Source organism: Candoia aspera, chromosome 1, assembly GCF_035149785.1.
Source record: "Candoia aspera isolate rCanAsp1 chromosome 1, rCanAsp1.hap2, whole genome shotgun sequence".
NCBI lineage: Eukaryota > Metazoa > Chordata > Lepidosauria > Squamata > Boidae > Candoia > Candoia aspera.
This window is the reverse complement of record NC_086153.1, coordinates 99,223,428-99,241,843: the sequence shown is the minus strand read 5'-3', so window position 1 is coordinate 99,241,843 and position 18,416 is coordinate 99,223,428. Positions and strand designations below refer to the sequence as shown.

The 18,416-nt window shown below is 38.0% G+C and overlaps 1 protein-coding gene across 1 annotated transcript in view; it reads right to left on the bottom strand.

Moving 5' to 3' along the window:
- TBC1D32 (TBC1 domain family member 32) overlaps positions 1 to 18,416 on the bottom strand; it is a 100,423-nt gene that overhangs the window by 26,249 nt on the left and 55,758 nt on the right. The window contains exons 26-28 of the mRNA XM_063310583.1: positions 17,967 to 18,060; positions 8,908 to 9,033; positions 3,697 to 3,780 (exon numbers count right to left, since the gene is read on the bottom strand). Coding sequence (XP_063166653.1) covers positions 3,697 to 3,780; positions 8,908 to 9,033; positions 17,967 to 18,060 — 304 coding nt within the window. The remainder of the gene's footprint in view (positions 1 to 3,696; positions 3,781 to 8,907; positions 9,034 to 17,966; positions 18,061 to 18,416) is intronic.

Here is an 18,416-nt window from a genome sequence, read left to right as displayed (position 1 = left end):
CTGCATCTGAGCACTTTTTTGTTAATAAAGATGGCTATTCCACTTCTTCTATTTCCTTGTCTGCAGGAGAACATTTGATGACTCTCTGATGTGAAATGGCCTATCCCAATGCGCTTCGGTTTGCTGAATCACAGAATGGCAGCATTCAATCTTGATACTTCTGCTGTGACAGTAACAAGTTCACCTTAGTTCATGGTTCTGACATTCATGATATATGCTATACCTATCTTTGCAACCTCAAACTTTCCTTTTCTCTCAAGACCTGGACATTCTTTTGGATTTAATCCAGCCACATCATAAACACTAGTGCTACTCATACATACATGCTTTTTTTCAATTGCTTGTTGGAGACCTTCTAACCTTGGGAGAGTGGGAGGAGTGATTTTCCAGAATCATGTTGGCGTTGACTTAATTCGGAATGTCCACTTGGCCCTTTTTACAGAATAGCAGAATCTGTTGCCATTTCCTTTTTAGCTCTTCTATGACATACCCATCATAGGTATCTTCAGGTAATGTACACTACCAACAGTTTAGCTTACAGTGTCACTGAAATGCACGAGCCCCTTCACCATTACAATGCAATGATCCATGAAGGGGAGCCTCTTACTAAATGTCCTTTAATAAGGAATGCCAGAATGTAACATCTCAAATAAATTGGTTAATCAAGTGAGAAACTGGTGTTCAAACCATATATTTCAAATGGAAATAGAGAACATAAAATTTAATGTTATTCCAGAGCAAAAAAGTAAAAATAATCCCACAATACAGAAAATTAGCATATCATTTCTAATATGTATAAACAACAATAAATAACAATACAGCAGAGACCTCAGTATTAAGTTTTAAGCTTAAGACAGAAACATTATGTAACAAATAATTTATTCTGCAGTTGTTTATCAATGCTACACTCAGCCCTAGATGTAAAATTTAAGCAACATTATGCTTATCAACATTAACAGTTTAGGAAACATAATTAATATTGACATAACATTTTTTTCTTTTTTATCTTTAAAGGCTTAAGTTATCTAAGTCATCATAGTGTTAATACAGGTCCTTGCTTAATGGTGGTAATTGGGACTGGAATTTCCATTGCGAAGTGATGTGGTTGTGAAATGCAACATCATGTGACTGCATCGCTTAGTGACGGCAATCCCAGCACTCCCCACTGCTGTCATTAAGCGAGGATCACAGGCCACTAAGTGAGGACATCACATGACTGCAACTTGCAACTTCCTGCTGGCTTCCAACAAGCAAAGTTAATGAGGAAGCTGGCAGGAAGTTGCAAGTCCTGGGGGCTTGCAAGCAGGCTGATGGGCGGATGAGTGCTATGGAGCATGGGCGAGGGAGGAAGTGGGTGCTGTGGCACCACACAAATGCAGGCGGGGAAGGGGTGCTGCAGCGCTGCATGAGCAGACAGGCATGCACTATGGAGTGTGGATGGGAGGTGCTGCAGTCAGGCATGCACTACAGCGTACAAGATCCCTGGGATCTCCGTAGCTGGCCCCTTGGGAGAAAAAGCAGTGGGAGTGACTTACAGGAGTGACTTGCAACCTTCCGTGCCAGCTTCCCCATTGACTTTGTTTGTGGGAAGCTGGCAGGGAAGGTCACAAGCAGTGATCACATGACTGGGATACTGCAACCGTCGTGTGAGCTGATTGCCAAGCACCTGAATCACAATCACAGTACCATGGGGGTGCTGCAACAACCCAAACTTTGAGGACCAATATAAGTACCACTTATTCAGCACCACTACAAGTTTGAACGGTCGCTAAACAAGTGGTTGTTAACTGAGGACTATCTGTAACCTTTAGTCTATACTGTCTAAAAACCACTGTACCCAAACAATATAATGTACTACTTATGTTTTCTATCTATCTCAATTAAAATTAGCACATCAGGAAGATGTGCTCCACCTTTGCTTCTTACTGGCACTCTAGTAAGATATGTAAAACTTCTAATAAGCATTTTTAATAACAAAGTTTCAAGACCGGTTTTTCTCCCTCACAGTATCATAATTGAAAATTGGCTGATATAAATATTGTAGCTTCACTAATCATCCCTTTGCTCCATCACTACAAATACTAAATAGGAGTCAGCTGGCTGCCATGTAGGGAAGGGAATAGAAATAGAAAAAGGCAAAATTTCCTTCCACATATACATATACATGTACATATACTGTACATATACATATATGCTGCTTTTATTATTTGAAACTAGGAGTGATGCTCAAAGTCATATACAGCTCAACATTTTGTTTGGACAGAATATATAGGTAAGTCCTCCAAGTAATTTATATATTTTCCCATGATAACAAGCTGTATTCTCACTCAGTTATGTACCAGAGTCTTCCCCTAAACCAACACTGGCAGGCAATACTGAGTTAACTATTTTTTGTTACCATTAAAAACTACAATTATATAAATGTCAATAGATGAGCTTATTAGTCTCCCTCACATTTAAAACACTCAAAATTAATTTGCTTTCTCCCGATTTGCACATTTTAATGGATTCAAATCCTGAGGGATTTCAGAACAGCTGGATGAACAGTGCTGTTTTAATTTTAACTACCCAAGGGTTTAGAAAGTCACTGTAATTTAAGGTAATCAATTTCTCATTTCCAGAAACATGATAACACAGAATATCAATGGACTGTCCTGAAACATGCTTTCATACCACATTGCTTCTAGTCATCAAAAAGCTAAACTCAAGTCTTGTTATGCTCCTTGTGTTCAGAAATTTAGCCAAGGCGATTTATGTGCTTGGACACGAGTGCTGGCTGCGCTAGATAATCTGCTGACTTTGCAAATCACAAATCCATTTTCAGGTTTCTTTAAAAATAATGGGACATACTAGCACCAGATTTTTTTTACATCCAGCCATTCTGTTTGGATTTCCAGTATATGCTATAAATGATTCAATATTTCGATACTTAAACAGAGGAGAATAGACAGACATCTTGCAAGTATCCAATGAACAACTGTTCAAAGATTTAATTGAAATATAATTTTATATTTTCATTTTATTGTAACCCAGAAATTGCACTTTTGACTAAAGCCAAACTACTCCAATAAAACTAACATTCAAAACGATAATCCTTCTGTTACTATGTATTTACAGTATGTAATATATTTATAAGGGGACGCGGTGGTGCTGCGGGTTAAACCACTGAGCTGCTGAGCTTGCCGATCGGAAGGTCGGCAGTTCGAATCTGCATGACAGGGTGAGCTCCCATTGCTAGTCCCAGCTCCTGCCAACCTAGCAGTTCGAAAACATGCAAATGTGAGTAGATTAATGGGTACCGCTTCGGCGGGCAGGTAACGGTGTTCCGTGTAGTCATGCCAGCCACATGACCACGGAAGCGTCTACAGACAAACGCCGGCTCTTCAGCTTTGAAACGGAGATGAGCACCGCCCCCTAGAGTCGGACACGACTGGACTTAATGTCAAGGGAAACCTTTACCTTTACCTAATATATGTATATGCTATTTTTTTGTTTCTTGGCCAAGAACTGAAAGCAGCCAAAGCAACATAGGTACTATATAAATGGATCAAACCAACCTAAGCCAGAAATCTTCTTCTCCCTACATCTCCATTTAGTTACAAAAGGGCTGGCTGCTGAGAAAGCTTGAGCAGGAAAGTACCTTTCTTTTACTTCACTAATGCAAGTCAGAATAATAGTATTGGAGAAGAAAATTACCTTCATATTCTCTGCTGCTGAAATAATGTTCTGATGGTGTTTCAAAGAGGTGCAACACAATTTTTTCAATTAGTTCTGCCAAATCTGCAATAAGATAAAATGATCAAAGCAGGAGTACCATAAAATAAAATGCAGAACCAAAGCAACAACTAAATTAAAGCATGCAGGTAAGTAAAGCAATTTAAACTGCATGTTTATTCATACTTGCATAGCAAAAACAATCCAAAACTTGCCATACATTTTTGTATTCATAATGTTCCCAATTTAAATTAAAATTTTAATGGCTTCACTTCACTTTCCCTTCAGTGTAAAACTGAAAGGGAAACATTTGTTATGCTTAGATTCTCGAAGGATTACTTCAGAATATGTTAGACAGTTTCAACATACGGAAAATTAGCTGTAATTACATTCACTGTCTACATTAGTCTACTGTGGAGAAAAGTTTGGCTTTCATTTTGATATAAAGGTCAGCACACCTCAGAGTTTGTCTTCTTTGCGATAAAGAGCTCTAAGTCAGCCATCCACATCTTTTGCATAATCAGTCACTTCCCAGAGTTTTGTTGAATTGAGCAAGATTACCTCAATGGAAGATAAATTCCATATGCAATTTTTTGCCTAAGTTAGTGACTCTCTGCTGAATATTACAGAGCAAAAGAAAAAGGTACGAACAATGATATTTTCTTTCATATAAGCAAGATGCTTTTATTGTCCCATTAATAGCTCTTTATCATGAACAGAAGTTCCAAAAGCATGCTGTTTTTATTTAGCCAGGTCATTTATTCTTAAAGGCAACTTAGATGGCAGTAGACATTCATAAAATTTACAAAAGTATTCTCTGTCATTAAAATAAAAAATACGTCTATGGATACTGATAATATGGCAACCAACTTCATGTTTTTAAGGAAAGACAGGCCCTAGATTTATATGGAGCCATGTGATGCTTTTAATGGATTACCAATCTTTATATATCCTACTGTGAATTGAATTTGATAAGCACATCACTAAAGATGAAGGCAATACAAAGCATTTGAACAAGGTATTTTGTAATGCAAACAAAGCACTTCTCTTCAAATCATTAAGGCAGCCATATCTGCTTTAATGATTCAAACAGAGGCACTTGTTTATGTGTTCACGAGTTGTAGAGCAACTCATCTGAATGAGCCCCGCTAAAGCCAGCACATGCCCTGAAGAATGCTCTAAAATAGGACAAAGGGGAAAAAATTACATTTCACCCAGGTGACCAAGATAAATGTAACCTCAGGAATGTCCTAGACTTTTCTTCTGGTTCTCACGTTAGGGGAAAACAATGCATAATCACAAAAATTATGCAAAGGGCCTGCAGTTTACAATGGATATCCAAATCAAATCAAACCTTTATTATGGCCTAGGGGCCAGAAAGCACAACAATAAAATACATAGACCTGTAATTATTAATAGCAATAAAGGTACGGAAAAACATTATTATAGTAACTGTAGTACAAATAGCAGTTTACAATACAACAGTTATATCTTAGAAGACACAGATACTCAGAGCAGGCCCTGCAATGAAAGACATGAAATTGTAACAAATCCAGCTTTTATATTTGAAAAGAAACAAGTAAACAAGCATTTTCTGCAAATGCCGCAAAACAGGGTTTGGGAGATAGGAACATATCCAATCCATCAAAAGATGAGGAATAGTCAAAATGTCCAAATTCTGCGGTAGCTGATGCTTTCCAGCTTCCATGTCAGGCTGAGGAAATTAGCTTTAGAGGTTACACATTCCTATACCAGCTCTTTTTTTAGTTACTGATGGTTGAAATATAACAATTGCAAGCTTTTAAAAATCTATCTTATGTATGTATGTATGTACTGTATGTATGTATTATATTTTCTTACTGAATAATAGGAAAGCCAATCTGAGAGCCTTGTCAGACAAAGAGGTGAATAAGCTGCCTTAAATACATTAATCTCACTGGGTGTTTTAATCCATTTCTAATCTCCCAGTTTTATTGCTTCAGATGTTTGTGGACGTATTCTTGTTTCTGATCTCTCAGGTGATTCTAACTGAAGAATTAAAATGCCTCAGTTAAAAAAGTGGCCCTGGTCCTAAGTTATGCCTACATTTCCAGGAGACATGTAGGTGGCAGGATGGCTCCTACAACCCTGAAAGTCAACAGAAAGAACCACTTTCTACCCATCTGTCTTGCCTAGAAGCTTTGCATTAATTCTTTAAAATATAGTCATGTAAGTGGTTCAAGCTATTGCATGCCATGGAATTGGACCGTGTACCTCCTCAAAGCAAGAAAAAGCTGAACTCCCAGATGTATTACTGAGAAATATGAATAAAACAGATAACCAGCATATGGCATTCAAATACAATATCTCAATGAAGTTGTCACAAAACATTTTATTCTGGAAGCTAAACACTTAATCCTTTTCCTTAAGTTCACAATGCTGCTATATGTGATAACATCAATTCTTTTCCTTCATGCAGTTGTATCTTGTAGGGGTTGGCAATTTTTAAGTTTTTTTTTTTTGAAAATCTGAAAGAAGACCTATATGAAGGACTTCCTGAAAAAGCTTTGGCAAGCACCATGGGAAAATGCTTGCCTTGTCCAATGTGTCCTTGCCAAAGCTGGAAGACACAATGCCTAGACAGAAGCTCCTTTTGTTTTGGCAGGTACATCTGCTTCAGTAAAGAAAACTTATTGCCACCACAGTGCATATTTTTTTCTCAAGGCAAATCTAAGTCACCTTGCATTGGTCAAGTATCTATACCAAAACCGTAATCAGTCAGGAGTTGCTAGTACATTTTTTTTTAGTACTGTATGTCTGTACAGAATAAAAAGTTACTCAGAAATACTTAGTTGATTAAAATATTCCACAAAGGTGAAAATTCACGAAACTTTCTTTCAGAATTATAATTTCCTTTCTAATGTTGCTAAAAGACTGTGGGGCTGTGCAGAGACCTTGATCTGAAGAGAGCGAAGGTGAACACCCACATAGCCCCTGTCAGCACCCCTTAATTCAAATATGTCTTTTTCCAAGATCCTGCAGCTGCTTCTGAGGGCAGATACTTGAGTTCAGGGAAAGGTGCAGCTGTTTTAAGAAATTCCTAACAAGTGCTATGAGCATGCCCATGCTGGCTCTTCATCACATTTTGCCCTTCAAATCTGGATCCCTGCACTGTCCTCATATGCTTTTATCAACAGCGTTTCTTTGTCATTTCCTTTAGCTGCTGTGAGCAAAGAAATGTATCAGCCTTCACACTTTGATGTTAACAAGAGTAAATATAATTGAATTATTTTTGCTTGCCCTTACAGAGTAGTCATGATAAATATGCACTTGCATTTGGATAACTGATATGGCCTATTTTAAACCCAATTCAGTTGATGTTTTTCCTTTTGCAAGTTAATTATTTTTTTAAAAAACAAGAGTTATGATTTTTTATTAAGCAAATGCTTTCCCTAAAAGCGCTTACATATTTTTACATTCAGTAGGCTACACACGATTGACATTATTCGAGGCAAAGTGTGGGCTGGTGCTACACTATACACACAAATTAGTGGTGTGCACACTGACTGCAACATATTTTGAACACTTGCCTAAATACACTTTTAGAACTGCTAGACAAACAGGAGGATTAAAAATAGCATTGTGCTAAAATGCAAGTCTTACATTAAGGATATTTTTGTTATGCAATCAGAACCCGCACAAGGAAGGGACAGCTTTCAACAGACTAATAGGCGCATCCAGTTTTGAGCAGTATATATTGGAACCACACTCCAAAATTGGGCAAGGGCTGTATTAAAAGGGATGGAGCAAATGAAGGAACAGGGCATAAAGCATGGCAGGGAGAGGACAGCAAAACATAGCAGAGAATGCAGGGTGCGGGAAGCGGGAAGACTGGATGTGAAAGAAGGCAGCAGTGAGCAGAAGGATCAAGTGTGAAGTCCAGAACATGGCAAAACTGGGCAGGTGGTGGGTATATGGGAGATGAGGGATGCAAGGGAGCATTACAAGCTGCCCTGGAAAGTCTTTCAGATCCCAGTTTTTACACTTTAGTTCTACCCTATTAATTCTCCCCTTGTAGGATTACAAAGGCAACCAAGCTCCTGGTTACACTAATGCTAGCAGCAGGAGGAAGATGGCAGGAGAGACCAAATTATTAGGGGACAATGCATTCTTTCCTTTTTTGATGCTATCCTCTGCAAATGCCTCGGTAAACTGTTCTCATTTCTTTCCCCAGCCAAGCTCCAAAAGTGAAAGTAAATCCAGCTGGTGAAGAATAGGGCTTTCTTGCCACAAGGTGCTCCTTCCCCTTGAGCCTCATATTCAAACAATCTTGCCCAACTGCTCATGCAACAGGCCCTAGATAGTCATGTACTCTACACCCCATGACTCTTGAGCCTTCAGCAGCTTCCCTGCAGTACCTGGAGATGCAAAGACGTGAACCGGCACCTTCATCATCAAATGGGGAGGTTCCACCACAGACCTACAGCCTTCCCAATATAAGACAAACCAACCTCCAATGAATTCCTGTCCGACAAATTAACTCAATAAATGGATTTGGACATAAAGCCTTCCTCTTTAAAAACCTACAGGCACACCATACTTGGTGCTGTTCTAAGAGCTATTAATATAAGTGTACCAAAGGAAAACCACTGCTTTTGGATAAGAATTGTATTTGGAATTGTAATGGTATGTGGGAAAGGCCTTGGGAGACTGGGCAAAGAAGGGCTGCCAAGGGAATGGTCAGATAAGAGACAGCGTAGCCCACAGCTGGATAGCCAGTGGGGCAAGAGGCTCAGAAGAGACCCTTCCTAGTTTCTTGGGCTGTAAAGGAGACGCGGGGGGGGGGATTATATTTTCAGACTTGCAAGATTCTGTCAATGTAGCTTTACAATAAAGCAGAATTAGCTCATCTAGTCATGTTTCCTGTCTGGTCCACCTGGTAAGGCTGACAGGAATTATGGCTACGGAACATACTTCTGATTCCTTAAGGAGCTGTGTTTCAGCCTCCTTTTACTTGATATTTAGGAGATCCATAAAGGTGCATCTCTTTTGCCAGGTTTTTCATTGTTAATCAATTTCAGTATTAATTTTAGCATTGCTTTTAATTTTTGTTTTTAAATTTTTTAGATTTCCTTTTTTAATTTTTAAATTCTGTTAGTCTCCTTGAATACTTCCCAGAATAGAGTATATAAATAAACAAAGAAATAAACTTACTGGCTCCACTTAGGACATCAGGTTTCTTTCGCATGATTTCACAAAACTGCCTTTGGACATTTTCAATCCATCCCACCTGTTTATCTGGGTTCTTTAATGCAGACAAAAGTTTGCTAACATCATCATCTGAAACAAAGATGAAAATACCGTTACAACAACTGAAACAATATTTTTGTTTCAACAATTCTGAAAGTGGTAAAAAGGTTTCTTGCTAGGACTATTCTGTTTTCATAAAATTTGGAGAAAAGGGATTCTAGACTATTTACAAAATTCCTTTATCTGTGCAACCAGGTCTAACTTGCAACTGGGCTCTTTCATGGGAATAAACAAAAGTATCACCTACAAATCTAGCCATTATCTTTCTGAAATTACAGCAGCTGGGAAAGTGCAGCTATAACTACTGAAGTTTTTTTTCACCAAGATTTCTCCAACAAACTGAGAACAACAGGGATAAGATTCAGAAATGGAAAGAAGGGCATATAACAAAGGCAGAATATCAGGAAATAGCCAAATCTGCAAGAAAGGGGTTAGAACAAGAGAAATGTTAAGGAAAGCGTTAACTACAATAACCCTACAGTAACCCTGGTCACTACAATACAAAAAGGGTGCTGAGGAACTGGAAAGAGTGCAGAGAAGAGCAACCAAGGGGCTTGGAGGCTACATCTTATGGAGAGCAGTCCATCGAACTCTTGCCATCTTCTCTACTGTTTGGAGAAGATGGCAAGATGGTGACAGGGTGAAGGCTGAACTGCCTAATTCCCACCTTGCATCTGTCTTTTCACAAAAGGAAAAAGTGGTCCGATTTGTCAGAAACTGCACCATGGGGAGCAGAAGAGAAATGCAGATCAAAATAGGTAAGGAATTGGTGAGAGAATACTTAGTTGTTTGAATAAACTCAACTCTCCTGAACTGGATGGATGATGTCCCAGGCTGTTAAAGGAACTGGTGGATGTCATCTCAAAGCAGCTGACTGAAATCTCTGAGAAATTGTGCAGCAGAAGGGAGGTGCTAGAAGACTGGAAAAGAGCCAGTGTTATTCTAATATTTTAAAAAAGGAGAAAAAGTGGACCCAGGAAACTACAGACCAATCAGCATGACATCAATACCTGGGAAAATCCTAGAAAAGATAATGAAGTGGGGGACTTGCAAGCACTTAGAAACTAACAGGGTGATTACTAGAAGATAACATGGATTTGTTAAAAACAGTTCATGCAGACAAACCTCATTGCATTCTTTGACAACATGACTACATTAGTGGACCAAGGGAATGCTATGGATGTAGTATACTTAGACTTTAGTAAGGTGTTTGATAAAGTAGACCTTCGCCTCCTTCTTGAAAACAGTAACAATGAGGGGTAGATGATCCCACTACCAGATGGATTCACAGTTGGCTGAACAACCGTAGCCAACAAATGGTCCTCAATGGGTTGATGTCCACATGGAGGAAAGCATGCAGTGGGATACCTCAGGGTTCTGTCCTTGGACCAGTACTCTTCAACATCTTCATAAATGACTTAAATGAGGAACAAAAGGAATGCTCATAAAATTTGCAGATGACACAAAAGAGGGTGGGAGGGTTGCTAACACCACCACAAAGGCAGGCTCAAGATTCGAAAGGATCTTGGTAGACTTGAACATTGAGTCCTATTCAACAAAATGTTGTTCAGGGGTGAGAAATGTAAGGTTCTGCACTTAGGCAGGAAAAAAACTGATCACAGGTACAAAGTAGGTTGTACCTGGCTTAGCAGTAATACATGTGAGAAACATCAGGGTGTCTTGGTACAGCAGAGATTAAGCATGAGCCAGCAGTGTGCCACAGCTGCTGAAAGAGCCAATACAGTTTTGGGCTGCATCGACAGAGATATACTGTAGTGTCAAGATCACAGGAAGTGATAGCATCATCTATGCTGGGTTTAGACCACAACTGGAATATTGTGTCCAGTTCCGGTCACTACAATACAAAAAGGGTGCTGAGGAACTGGAAAGAGTGCAGAGAAGAGCAACCAAGGGGCTTGGAGGCTAAATCTTATGGAGAGCAGTCAGTTCAACTTGACATGTTTTGCCTAAAGAAGAGAAGGTTAAAGGGAGACATGATCATAGCCTTCTAATACTTGAAGGGAAGTCACAGGAAAGAGGGTATAGATTTATTCTTCAGAGCAACCAAGCACAACACAAGAACCAATGGGTAGAAGCTCTACAGTGAGAGATCCAAACTTGAAATAAAGAGGAATTTCCCCACCATGAGAGCTATTAAGTAGTGGAACAGCCTAATTCCTGAAGTTGTGGATGCTCCATCACCGGAGGTTTTCAGAAAAAGATTGGACAGAAACACTAGGAGGATTCTTGTATTGGGCAGGGGGTTGGACCAAATGAACTCCAAGGTCTCTTTGAACCCTATGATTCTATGAACTCATCTGTGTGTAAAACAGAAGGGCAACCCTTGTGTAGCACACCATCCCTAAACTGGCTGTTTGAATTATGTGGAATCCTCTCCAGACATGCCACCAAAGTTCTAGTCTGACTTTCTCCTGGTTTTAGACAGGAAATGAAGGAGACATAGGTTTTAAGCCCTGGAATAAACTAAAGTTCTAAAATCCCCCCAATATCCACACAATTCAGGAAGCCGTGTCTATTTCTGAGATAACAGTGTGACCATTTTGTAGAAACCCAACAAATGAGAAAAGTGTGACTTCCAGCAAGTGAAAGACTGCCTACCATAATTCATTATTTCATTTCCCCATATGATTGAAGGCATATGCACTTAAGTTAAAAAAAAAAAGGTCTATAGTGAAACTTTGGCTGATCCCCCAAAAGCTAAGCAGCATGGACCGATACTTGGATGGAAGACTACAAGGAAATTCCAGGACTATAAACTAGATTAGGAAGTTTAAATAATCATAATCGTAATCCCAGAATAAAGCAATGGTGATGCCATCACCAGAAGTTAAGTTCAACTCTGGTATGACTAGTGGAATATTTCCTATTGAAAGCATCAAAGTCAGTGTGTTTGATGTGGAAGAAAAAAAAATACTCATACTATTATAACATGAAGTTCAAGAAAAGGTGGTCTACTTTAGCAACTGGAACTTGCAATTTGATTTTTTTTAACCTACACGTAGATGAAAAACAACTTACATTCTGTACAAATATTTAGTCCAAAACCTTGATGTAATTGTCTCTGCCACAATACTTAGTCCCTGTGAAATCGCTAAGCCACTATACAATAAAATACTTCCTCATGAAAATGAGCATTGATTCTATGACAAATGTATGCTGAATTTACGGAGGGGATCATACGTAAATGGAGTTTTATGATCGCAAGGTTAGTCATTTGTCCACTGCAATTATTCAGAAAGACAGACTAGCCTTCCTAGGTAATGTATATTCACAATTAGGGTTATTCAAGTAGTTGCAGTATGGAGTGTCCTTATCTGTCAGACTTCACACAGGCACGGCAATGCATCTCGGTTCTCCAGAAACTAAACCTACATTCATAACAGCAGAAGCTTCACTGACTGGATGCAACTGGATAAAATGCTTTATTGCAAACAGGAAGAAAATGCATATACCTACCTACCTACCTGGAGATTAGCATACTGCAGAACACAGCAATCAAGTGGGATACACCGATCGCACAGGCTCTAAATACTAACCCTTTTCCTTCCACCCTTTCGAATCAATGGATTTAGGGCCATCTTTCCGCAGCGTTGAGACTGGGAGGTACTTGCTCAATGTTTACACAATACTTCTGCCCAGCCCAAATACTCACCAACTTCAGCCCTTGTACTTCAATGCACAGGGGCACTTTTCTAATACTACTCCATCCAGGTCTCCCTCTCTCTAGTTTCTTTTTCCATCCCAGAAAACATTTAGCATTCTGTGATTACTGAGAATGTTTAGTCTTCATTTAATTTGGACTAGTTTTGAGATGTATTCCCAACCAAGACTGATGCTACTTCTACAAAACTTAAGGTTCCTCTAAGCATATAAATGTGATAATCTTGCTTTCCTGGGCCCTGTTTTAGCTGCAGTCCTCTTGGCAGCTATCTGCTAACTTGATAATTAGAGGGACTGATGAAAAAACATAACCTCATATTGTATTTCATTGGTAGGTGCCATAATCTCCTATGTGAGTCATTAACGGCTAGATATCTGTTGGTCTTTGCAATCTCTTAGTCTGCCAAAATATTTACATTTCATATTTGATTCCAAATAACAAGCAAATGAAATACTATCCATATAGTTATGAAACTGATAAATACTAAGGGGGAAAAGCATGGCATACCAACACAGCATGCTGCTAATTTATGCAGATCTGGAAGAAGACTTCTGGATACATTTGAATGAGCAAAATGTAGTAGGAGAGGGATTTTTGGGTTTGTTTTTGCATTTTATACTATCTGAGATGGCTTATTTATACACATGCAACCCCCACCCCCAATGTACATAATATTAAACTTATAAATTAACCTATTTTAAAAGTATTTCCTTTGAGATTCCTGGAATTAAAAGTCTGTTTAGCAAGCTATTGTTTAGAAATGATTCTGTATTGGGTCCCAAGTGATCAAGATTTTTCTCTTATTTGCCTATATTGACTTAAGATTTGTGCTATACTTTCACTTATTTCTAGATTTCAAAGAATCTAAATTCATTATTTTTTAGTCAAACTTCGTAATACTTGTTACTTTTTCCTCATACCAGCTTGCAAATACCCCATTTCAAATTGATCTTTCCAAATAAAATAACCACTTGCAAATGAGGATAACCCTTTTTATTAAACAGAAAATATTGGTTTTGTGTGTTTCATGGCATACCGTATATGCTCGTGGATAAGATGACGATTTTAGGTGCCAAAATACATCCAAAAAATTGGGTTTGGCTTATCCACAGATGGGCTTATCCGTGACTATACATGGTAATACTTTTTTAAAAAATACCCATATATCCTATATATGCTTGTGTATAAGCCCCTCCACAGCTAAGTAGATCCTCAATTTTTTAATCAAAATACCATGAAAAATATGGGTCGGTTTATCTGCAGGTGGCACATTTTTTATGATATTTTGGTTAAAAATTTGAGGGTTGTATTATCTGTGGATGGGCCTATACACAAGCATATATGGTAATATGTATTTTAAAAGAGTGTTAGGCTTTTAATAATTTCTAATTTAAATGCTGTCTTGCAACTGGAATTCATTGGACCAATCCAAAGTATTTCAGAATGCTGTATGTAATGTTATATCATATAACTAATACTTTCAATTAATTAAGCATGCATACCACAGTGCCAAGTAAATGGGAGGGTTTCATTCCTCAAAACTCCTACCTCCATAAACTCAGTTCACTTCTTTGCTTTACTGCAAATTTCATTCAAATCCAATTATAATTATTGGATATGCTGGTTATGTTATTTTATTTATATTTCAAATTTCATCACAACCCATCTCGCACGAAGCGTATTTGAGATAGTGAAGCCTTCTGCCAGTTTTGTGACCATGATTGGTCTCTCCTATTGCCACCTTCAAGACAAGACTATGTAAGACATTATTTGGGGCCACAGGGACCTTGAAGTGCCCAGTCAAATGGAGAATGTTTTTATTCTCTTTCCTGGCCAAAACTGACCACAAGACTAAGCAGTAGGATGTAAGGATTTTCTATGGGTTATCCCTGTCTAGCTAACAAATAAATGGACAAATAATCATACTCATACATAATTTTGTCATTTCTTCCCATTATCATATTCTGATTTTGTTGCATATGATTTAAAATAAATGCATAAATAAAACTGATGTTCCACCTTAATAGTCCTGAAGCCTCAACAGGGAGACGTAATTCAGGAATAAGGGAAGAAAATGATGGACTTGGGAGATTATGAGATAAAAAAATAGTAAACAAAGTCTTTATTTCCTACTTTTTCATATTTTGTTCTATAGACTTGCTGTAGTCAGATGTTCACATTATTTGTCAGACTTCCCAAAATTTTGTTTTTACATCCTTACTTTCTGTTTACAAAAGATTTCTTTTTAATTCTCAGAAATGGCAAAGCAGCGGAATCACAATGTGTTCAGTCAACATGTAGATCCAATTCCATGTCAAAAATGATATGTAGGAGTTTCTGTTAAACTAGTTTTTCTTTTACACTGTTTTTTTAAAAAAGCACCAAACTAATTTGATTCCTCATGCTATATTCTCTCAAGTTGATTTTCATGCATAAAGCATTTTCATCCAGATATGCATTTGTATATATTATAAAAAGTCTGCTGTGGGGCTTCCGAGAGAGGTTCTATGGAGTAGACGTCGCTGAAGGAATGGGGACGGTATTGCGACAGAGATTGGCAGCCAGACAGTGAATTCTGCTGGCACAGTGTCTCTGGACAAGGAGAGATCGTGAGATCGCCCACTTGCACTCTGGACAGCTGTTCCTCGTGAGGAGACTGCAGGAACTGAGGTTTTTGCGGTCGATTCATGAGTTGAGTGGCTGGGGGTCAAGGGATTTCAATCAAGCTCACAGCCATAATGCAGCCTCTATGGACACAAAGTTTGAAAAAGCCTCACTTTCTTAATCACTATTGGTTGTTATAATCTTACAGAGAACTTTTATAAAATGATGTACTGTTGGTATATGACACCAGAAAAACTATCTAGAATGTATAAAGATACTTTGAATCTATGTTGGAAATGTGAACAAGAGGGGTCATTTTATCATGCTTGGTGGACATGTAAAAAAGTTAGAAGATTTTGGATTCAAATGCAAACACTGATTCAGAGGATTTTAAAGATTAATGTACAACTGAAGCCATAACTTTTCCTCTTGGGACTGATGGATAAACAGTTGGAAAAAAAGTCTTGGAACTTTGTTTTTATACATGATAACCTCAGCAAGATTATTGTACAAAATGGAAAGACTTGGCAATACCTAGAATGGAGGAATGGTTGGTAAAGATGATAGAACTTGCTGAGATGGTCAAATTGACCTGTTTGATTAGAGAAAAGACCATATCTACATTTATTGCTGACTTAAAACTCCCTGGAGTTTTTGTGTAAAACAGAAAAAAATGAACTTATGATCTATGTTTTAGATGATTAAATAGGATAGATTATAGAAAAAAAGTCATGATGTAACTTTAGAGAAAGAGGTAAATTTACAATTGTACTTATAACTGCTGTAAAGAAGATTGGAAGCCACTTCTTTATTTCTTTTTTTCTTCTACCTTTTTTTCTTTTCTTTTTTCTTTTTGCACTTTAGCTTTCTCTTTTATTTCTTCCTTTTCCTTTTGTATTTATTATTCTATTTTAGTTTGTATTAATTTTTACTCTTATTTTTAAAACTTTCAACAATACTAAAGTTATCTCCTTTTGATTCAATGCTTATTCAGTATTAACCAAAGTGTTAAGCCTAAAGGATAATTATAATTCAAAGTAAAAAAAAGTACAATAGATAACTCAATTCTGATAGATTTTTAGCACATTAGAGTCTTCTCCAGGGAATAAATACTGTCCTTGGAACATAAGTTAAGTGAAGGAAAATTCCTTGTGCAGAATTAAGAAAGAAAATATTTTATTTTTTTAAAAAAAACCTGAAATGCTTAAAATATTTATTTATTTATTATTAAATTTATACACCACCCATCTTACTCTAACAGGCAGCTTTTACATAAAAATTATAAAACCATTATAAAAATAGAAAAAGCACAAAAAATAGAAGATAAAAGAGGGAAACTAAAAGGCAGACAGAGAGCATCTTAAGCCACCATCCACCCCCAGGGCCACCTATCACTCTTGGATCCCCAAGCTAGTTGGTCAGGCCAGGTCTTAAAGGGGCAAGATGTTCCACAGGGTGGGGGCAATGGCAGAAAAGGCTCTCCTCCTTGACCCTGCCAATCAGAATTATTTAACTGATGAGGTCTGCAACATGCCCCTCCTGCCAGACCGGGTGAGATGGGTTGATGTAATTGGGAATATATAAAGTGAATGCACTGCTTGTCGGGACAAGTATCTACACGTATTCTGCTTCCTTTCCCTCAGATTGTGCTTGGTGTGATTGCTATGTTTGTGCATTGGATAAATCAACAGTAACTGAATGAGGAATCACCCTGCATCTCAGTGATAACATACAATCCAAAAGATGAAAGGAAATATCTGATAGATAACTTGTATATTTCAAACTCACATAGAGGAAATTCCCTTAAAAGGAGGTTTTCAATGTGTAAAAAATGAAGTGATAAAGAGAGCTTAACTACCAAATTTAGCTGGCTTGCAGCTAAACCTCAAAAAAACCAAGATTATGGCAACCAGCTTGATTGATAACTGGCAAATAGAGGGAGAAAATGTAGAAGCAGTGAAAGACTTTGTATTTCTAGGTGCGAAGATTACTGCAGATGCTGACTGCAGGCAGGAAATCAGAAGACGCTTAAGCCTTGGGAGAAGAGCAATGACAAATCTCGATAAAATAGTTAAGAGCAGAGACATCACACTGACAACAAAGGTCTGCATAGTTAAAGCAATGGTGTTCCCCGTAGTAACATATGGCTGCGAGAGCTGGACCATAAGGAAGGCTGAGAGAAGGAAGATCGATGCTTTGGAACTGTGGTGTTGGAGGAAAATTCTGAGAGTGCCTTGGACTGCAAGAAGATCAAACCAGTCCATCCTCCAGGAAATAAAGCCAGACTGCTCACTTGAGGGAATGATATTAAAGGCCAAACTGAAATACTTTGGCCACATAATGAGAAGACAGGACACCCTGGAGAAGATGCTGATGCTAGGGAGAGTGGAGGGCAAAAGGAAGAGGGGTCGACCAAGGGCAAGGTGGATGGATGATATTCTAGAGGTGACGGACTCGTCCCTGGGGGAGCTGGGGGTGTTGACAACCAACAGGAAGCTCTGGCGTGGGCTGGTCCATGAAGTCACAAAGAGTCGGAAGTGACTAAATGAATAAACAACAACAAACTACCAAATAGGTACAGAGAATATATGATACAGTATTAACACATGAAATTGCAGCCTCATCAAACAATGCACACTTTATACTCTTTGTAGTCCATCATAAAATCACAATGTACCTTGCCTTGAATTATTTTTTCTAGGAAATTCAGCAAGATAGCATGCTGGCAAAGGGTAGGATGAAAACATTGGCCAAGGATATGGATCATCACCCTGAGGAAGAACATAATTAAGAAGACAGTTATGTTATATAATTTGTTCAACTCATTTAATTGATTTAATTGTTCAATTAAATATTCTCTTTGGCATATTACCTTGATCCCCAACATACAATACTTGGTGCTATACTTTATTTCTACCGTTAAAAAACACCTCATTCCTAATTTTCTACACTGATTTGACTGGCAGAGGTGTACTGACTATGTTGATCTAAAGTATATAGAACAACCCACAGATAATTATGAAAGATAATAAAATAAAATGCAAAACAAACACTGCATCATGGAAATATTAAAAATCAGTGTTTTATGTATATAATTAATGTGGAAATAGCAAGACATTCTTTACCC